At 37.9% G+C, this 7,741-nt stretch overlaps 1 protein-coding gene across 1 annotated transcript; it reads right to left on the bottom strand.

Annotated features, from left to right (window-relative positions):
- Positions 1-398: 398 nt before the first annotated feature.
- LOC134646549 (calreticulin-like) lies at positions 399-6,128 on the bottom strand. The gene is made up of 9 exons (XM_063500339.1): positions 5,954-6,128; positions 5,226-5,327; positions 3,596-3,799; positions 3,361-3,455; positions 3,049-3,258; positions 2,591-2,704; positions 2,335-2,478; positions 2,050-2,142; positions 399-1,187 (listed from the first exon to the last, which is right to left on the bottom strand). The coding sequence occupies exons 1-9, from the start codon at positions 6,045-6,047 to the stop codon at positions 975-977; spliced, it is 1,269 nt and encodes a 422-aa protein (XP_063356409.1). The 5' UTR covers positions 6,048-6,128; the 3' UTR covers positions 399-974.
- Positions 6,129-7,741: the final 1,613 nt, after the last annotated feature.

The following is a 7,741-nucleotide window of genomic DNA, read 5'->3' as shown; positions in this document are numbered from 1 at the left end:
TCAGTCAGCTGATCACGCTGAATGAAGCATTTAAAATGTTCAAATGTAATCAGCGACGTCAGCTGAAGCAAGCTGCAGCCCAGTGCTTCACAATAAACGAGCTATACAAATATGCAAAACAAAAAATAATAATAATTTAAAAAAAAGGATGCATGGTGAAAGGCAAATTAGACTTTGTTTGGTCAATGATTTATAAAAGTACTGGGGAGTGGGTGACTTGATTTGTTTTCCAGCTTCTGAAATAAGCATGCCACATAAATAACACACAAATACTTAAATACTTGCACCTCTCATGTCTCTTGCTGTATACACAGATTAAAATCACTCAGTGTGAAAGAAACCGCCAAAGTTAGGCAGGCAACAGAGATCAACTACTGAAAGTAATGAAAAACAGCAAAGTTGAGAAGCTTCAATTTATTAACTCAAAACTGTTCACAAAGTAAAGATACTCAATCAAAACATTGGGAATGCACACAGGCGCACGCACACACATATCGCACAGAGGACTTATGAACAAACTCAAAAACTTTGTGAACTGTCATGTCCACAAACAAATGTAATATTTGAATAATTTACGAAAGGATCACCTCAGAAAATAAACAGTACATTATAATATGATAGAGATCAAAGTGCACAACCAGACATCACAGACGCTCAAGTTATGGGATTTCCAAAGGGGAAAAAAAGAAAAGAAAAAAGAAAGAAAGAAAGAAATCACATTAAATCAGAAAATCCACGTATATACCAAACACACAAACACAAGCATAAACAAACCCTTCTCCAGTTTGATGGTTTGGAGAAAAAAAATGAAAGGAAATCAATAAAAACCTCCCATCACTCAAACATCCCACCTGAATAAAAGGCTGCTATATGAAAAGCTACAGTCCAGATGGCATCAGCCCATTTTCTGTGGGTCTGTCATTTGAACCTGAGGAACACACACACACACACACACACACACACACCTCACTCCTTTACAACTCGTCCTTTGGTTTGGCATTATTGTCCTCTTCTATCCCAGCATCATCATCTGGCTCCTCATCATCCTCTCCCTCCTCCTCCTCACCATCCTCTTTGTCAACCTCATCATCACCTTCAGTGTCCTCCTTGTTCTTCTCCTTCTCCTCTTCCTCCCTCAGTTTCCTTTCCATATCTTCCTGCTCATTCTTCATTTTCTTCTCTGGTCCCTAGGCAGGTGAAGAACAGTGTTAATGTTTAACATAATGGAAAGTGAAGTGTGAACCAATGCTGAAGCCTAAAAGCTACATTCTTTGCCTTCATCAAAATCCTTTTGTTTTATCACCTGCCAAACTTTTAGTTCGGGTCCTTTTTATGTTAAGTTCACCAAGTTTGATGTCCAAACTGAAAGCAGGACTTTGACTGAGAACCACGAGTTCTCAATAAAAAACAAGCAAGGTGCACAAAACAAACATCAAAATAACAAGCTAGACCAAAACTCTTTGTTCCATAATAAATTATGGAACTAAAAATATTTCTTTCCCAAATGAGAACAGGTAATCATTTGGACCTAGAAAAAAAAATCATCATGATCATGAATAGGCATGTGCCAACCATTAAAAGTTAGATGGTATAATACTGACAAACTTATTAGGTGAAGAAACTCAACCTTTACTGCCAATATGGAATTTCAAAAGTTGCTCAAAGAATCAATTTGCAATAAGCTGCTCAAGAGTTGAAGTGGCACTATAGTTAATGTTTCTTAAGCTACAAGAAGTACCATCTTCCCTGTTTAAATACCTAGACAACTGCTCACATGTGATAGTTTTATTGCTTTCTAGTGTTTACATGCCCTAAACCACTTATCCGGATCAGCTGTGAGCTGTGGAAACATTACACACTACATGAAAGCTGTTGAGAAGTTATCTTCTTTCTTTGGAAAATGTCTGATCAACTCTGTAAAGCTACATATGCATTGTCTATTTATTGTGTTGCCCTTAATTCTGACTAGAACTGATTTCAGGCTGTGTTCTGACAGAGGTTTTTAAATTGAAACCCCCCATTAGACTAGTTACATCTAAACAGTCCTACCTTGGTTTTTCCCCAGGTTTCCTTTCCAAATTCCTCTGCTTCTTTCACATCGTCGGTAATCAGAAAGTTGTCAAAAACAGTTCCAGATTTGACCTTTCAATGAAAAAACAAACAAATAAAATAAACAATGCAATATTATATAGTCGTGACACACAGATACATTATAAATTTATTTGTCTTGAAATAAATAAACCACAATGTAGTTTCATTTTTACATGAAGGAAACTGTTTTGTAACATTTTATTTATAACAGACCCTAATGGGGGAGTAGTGTAGTATAATTACCTGCCACAGATCCAGGCCCAGGACTCCAATGTTGTCAAATTTATACATAGTAGCATCATGAGTGTACTCTGGGTTGTCTATCTCAGGGTGGACCCATGTTCCCTTGTAGTCAGGGTTGTCAATTTGCTTGGGTTTCCATTCCCCCTACAAAGGTATTAGAGAATACGTTACATTTTTTCCCCCCTTATACTAGTAAAAAGACCTCCAATGGAAATTCTTCACTTTTTCTGTAAACCTTGAGCAATGCAGCCCATACTTTATACTCTGGATTGGCGATCATGGGGGGCTCCCACTCTCCATCCATGTCCTCGTCCCAGTCATCAGGCTTCTTAGCATCAGGGTCAGGGATCGTCTCTGGCTTGTCCCAGTCCTGGAAGACAGCAGCACTGAAGTTACCAATCAGAGATGCCAATCAAAACAGGAATGTGACTTATACAAGAGTACAAATAGCTCCATACTGGCTGTTTCAAGAAAAACAAGGAATGGCAACATTAGTGTAAGACTGGATCAACATTATCACACCACATTTGGTACTATTCAGTGTATTCTGGCTGCAGTGGATGGCCTAATTAAATTATGCATTACAACAAAATTGAACAATAAGAAAATGCTCAACGTCATTAACATCATTTTATTGTAAAATTGGGACTTTAATCTCAGAACTTCTGTATAGCTTTAATGCAAGTAATCTAAAATCAATTTAAGTCATGTTACTTCAGGCTTTGTGTCACTGGGATCGTCAATCTTAGCCCTGTCATCCCAGTCGCTTGGCTTCTTAGCTTCGGGGTCCTTGATCTTCTTTAAGGGCAGCATGTCCCAGTCGTCCTCAAAGGAGCCAGACTCTACCTTCTCATTGTCGATCTTCACCTCATATGTCTGGTCTGGATTCACGATCAGTGTGTACAAGTGGGTCAGCTCATCATCCTGAAGGATGACATGGAGAGAATTTAAGGTAAATCTCTAACAGATTCATGGCTTACAAAATTTAAAAAGGGAAAATATTTAACAGTCTTGGTGCATAGCTACCTTGCATTTGATGTCTTTCTTGATAAGATGGTTCTGGCCCTTGTAGTTAATTATCACATGAACCTTTTTTGTGCTGTATCCACAAATGTCAGGCCCTGTGTACACAGGCCACATTACGATATGATTATATACCATGATTACAAAAGAAGGACTTCATTTCAAACAGCTGAATGTAAAGTCACATGGAAAAACATCATGTTCTGGTTTCAGGCTTTAGTGTCTCTCCAAGACTCACCAAACATGATGTAATACTGGGAGTCTCCATGCATGTCACTCTGGTCAAGATCATCGGGGAAGAGCTTGACGTAACCACCTCCACAGTCTATCTTCTGCTCATGCTTGACAGTGAACTGGATGACCAGGGGCTTTCCCTCATTGCTAAATGGCTCAAAGCGGGCTGACAGGGCATAAAAGTGGGCATCCTGGCTGGTCTGGATACCTAGAATGAGCACAAAAGTGATTATTATTATTATTACTACCAATATAGACTGAATATGTAAAGATGTATATTCTTAAAATATCCATATGTTAAGAACACTGAGCAGCCTGAAATGCCTTAAGAAAAATAAAAGTAATATGTCTGTTTCTATAATCGTATGCACTAATGCTGGTGTTCTGAAACTACATCTTGAATAGTAGGAACTGCACTAGAATGAAAACCATTGAATAATTAGGGATTTTTCACATGTTGAAGACCCATCCAGTCAAACAAACAGACCCCTGGCAAGCCGATTCTCACCCACGGGCCACATTTTTGACACCCTAAATTTCTTAATTCTATTCTTCTTTTGCACTAACAGAATTTTGTGGTTTAATGTTTCACTTCAACAATATCAAAGATTCTAAAATCTGAAATAAAACAGTCTTTATTTTTTAACGGAAGACGATTAGGGCCACTGAAAAAAAAAGTGGGCACATCTTTTTTTTCTTCTTTTCCAGAATTCTGAGAAAATTCTGACTTTAAAATCTGAGATTTAAATTCTGAGAAAATTCTGACTTTAATCTCAGAATTCTGAGAAAAAAGTCAGAAAAAGTCAGAATTCTGGCTTTTTTCTCAGAATTCTGAGAAAAAAGTCAGAATTCTGAGAAAAATAATTATGATGAAAAAGTCAGAATTTCTCAGAATTCTAACTTTAATCTCAGAATTCTGACTTTTTTCTCAGAATTCTGGAAAAGAAGAAAAAAATAGACGTGCCCACTTTTTTTCCCCAGTGGCCCTAATCCTCTTCCGTAAAATCATGGTTTCCAATAGTATCCAAAAAGTTGATAATGGGGCTGCGCTATATAAATATGCACTGTTCCATAATTTTAGTCAGATTTGCAGCCTGGTCAGGACATCTGGTTTCAAAGAGCCAAGACAGTGACAGGGAAAATTCTCTGGACAAAAAAGGGTACTTTTGCATTGGGTTAGCGCACTGTGTTTACATCCATGCACTCTATGACTATCAGTCATATTTATAATTCTTCCATCTGTAATTAAAGTCCAATATTAACTATTTTATCAGTGTAATAGAAATTTGGAATGGGAAAACTAATCTAAGGTTTACATTACCAAATGGGATGATTACTGATAGTACAAAATCTTTTATTTTTTTTAATTCGAAACACACATTATAAATTTGAGTATCCAAATTTAAAATAGGTTTAAAATTGGAGTATCAAAGGCCATGAGAGCACTGGAGGCTCTTTGCAGGATATTCCAGTCCTGAGTATAATCTGTCTGACCCTGTGCTCACATTTACATTGGCAAACCAGTGTTAGCTGCATTTGCATGATAAGACACCAACTCTTGGTCTATGCAAATAACACAATTTTAACAAATTAACTCGTATCAGTTGTGTTTCCAAACTACATAGTATTCTTACCTTTATCAGCTTCAGCATCCCCATAAAAATTTCCAGCGCTCAGTTTCCACTGTCCATAATCTGATTTATGTTTCGACTCAACCCAACGGCTCTTCCATCCATCTGAAACACATTAATGCAACCCCACTGGTTACTCACTGTAATTCCTCTGATTCTGGTTACACTAACACCAAGCCACGGTGCACATTTATTACACTACTTGTACCACAAACGTACTGAGGACTCCAAACGCAATTACTCAACATCATGATAAAAGTGAAAAACTTTGAGATTATATAAATGAACTCCTGTGTGCAGTTAGAGTTGTTCTTTAAAAATAATATTAAGGGGCTCCAAATATTATATCCAAATGCTTTTACCCATAAGGTTCCAGCACGGTTCAGCATGGTTTTACTAACATAGGAAAATAGAAAATAGTAGTAGAAAATAGTTGCGCCCTTAACCAAGTACTGGACGGCATTTAGACACATTTAACTTAAAAATAACATTGAAACCTTATGCTTTACTAATGTATTACGCTATTATTTTCAGCCAGCCACTCATCTATACCAAGACCAATGGGTTAAATTTATAGAGTAAGTTACCTTATCTTTCCAGGATCATATATTAAGTTGTCTTTAATTAAATTACCAAATAACAGATTTAATGTGAACTGCCGTGAAGACGTTGACTTTTTTAATGCAATCATTGGTATAAGACAAGCAGAAATGAAATTGACTGTGCTCTACCTCCATCCAGAAACTGTTCCTTGAAGTAAACCGTAGCGTCGATAGTTACAGCTAACGATGCCAAAACTACAGTAATTACCACTGGAAACTTCATGATGCTAGCTGCAGTCTGATAGCAGGTGGTGAAACGATGAGCTTGAAAGTCCGATGAAGGAAACGTAAGCTGAAAAATCTAACAGCGTTGAATCCCACACAGATGGCCCTGGTTCATTGGACGAGCGTTTCACCAATGGAAATAGACCACGGTTTATTTTTCGGGAATGCTCGTGTTCGATCGGAAGGAGATCGGAGGAGGCGTCTGCTTTCCTGCAGTTTTCAGCCAGGGACGATGAAAATGAAAATGTGGGTGTCCGATGGAAGTAGGAAGGCTTAAAACGTCGGTTACGTTATGAAAATATATTTGACTTTTGAATAATTAACAGTTGTTTTGGAAGAAGATACGAGAGAGTTCAAACCGAGCTTTAAAGGCCTCAGTCTGTGTGCCCTGTTCAGTGATTAGCAGGCACGAGACCGGTTACACCAATCACTGAGCACAGGGTGATGCCGGTGTCGTTCAGGTTAACCAAACTTGTTTAGTTAACCTGTTTAGTTAACTTGTTTAGTTAACTAAACTTGTTATGCCACCTATGCCACTCTCCCTCTGGCTTTCTGTAATATAAATAACAAGCCGACATTGTCCTTGCGACACCACCGATCAGCTCAACCGACCCTTTAGTTTACCTGCATACATCCTGTTTACCTGTCAGTTGCTGCTAATTTAGGAAACGCCCACGTTTACTCGTGATAGTCACAGTTTAACGTGGGCAGCTGCCTCCTAAATAACTTAACGTCGTCGCAGTATTCTGCACAAAATGTTAGTGCTGCAGGGTAGTCCTCCCATTAAACCCATAACTACAATACTGTATAATCTTGAGCCACCAGTCATCTCTTTTGTCCCATATTTGCTAGGAAAATCGGGAATAGTTGCAGCGATTCATTCAGTTTTCAGTCACGTGATCGATTTGCTACCCTGGAGGGTATCATGGTGCCCAACAGTGGACAGTCACTGTTGTTGTTTTTTCCACCTGTCTCGAGCCGAAACCACTTGGATCATCTATCATAAAAGAAAAACTAAGATATGACGAGAAACTACTTGTGATCCATATTTTGCCCTCGCAGCTTTATTTAAATTCCTGAAAGTGGAGATATCTACGTCTGTCTTTAGAGAACCGCTCACCTTACACTGCTGCCAGGATGGAAGCTTTCAAAATACAGACCAATGACTGTAGAAAAAATTTCTTTCTTGTAATTTCTTGAAATAGTCTTCAGGAATAGTTCTCTTGAAGCTTCTTGAAGGACATTCCAAAGATCTTCTTTGGATGTTGGCTGTCTTTTGTCCTGTTCTCTGTCAAGATAACCCAAAACTGCTTAAGTAATTATAAGGTCTGGGCTGTGGTAAAGCAAATCAATGTTGCATTTACCCAGGTGTAACCCTAACTCTAAACCTAACCCATTGTCAGTGTATTTGGGATCACTGTCGGTGTGAAAAATTCAACCAATTTGATGCTTTCTAGATGCTGGACCAAATGCTAAAGGGACCTTTCTGTGATCATAATTCCATACATTTTGAAAGAAATAAAAGAAAACATAAAAGAATGAATAATAAATAATAACAAATAATGGAAAGACTGAAAACAGACAAGCTAAATAATAATACACTGGTTACCTTTATAGTTTTAGGCTGACTCTACAAAAACCAGGAAGACCCATTGTCATTGTATCACATAATAGACGTAGAATAATACCTGG

This window comes from Pelmatolapia mariae, linkage group LG17, assembly GCF_036321145.2.
Source record: "Pelmatolapia mariae isolate MD_Pm_ZW linkage group LG17, Pm_UMD_F_2, whole genome shotgun sequence".
NCBI lineage: Eukaryota > Metazoa > Chordata > Actinopteri > Cichliformes > Cichlidae > Pelmatolapia > Pelmatolapia mariae.
This window is presented reverse-complemented; position numbering and strand designations above follow the sequence as displayed.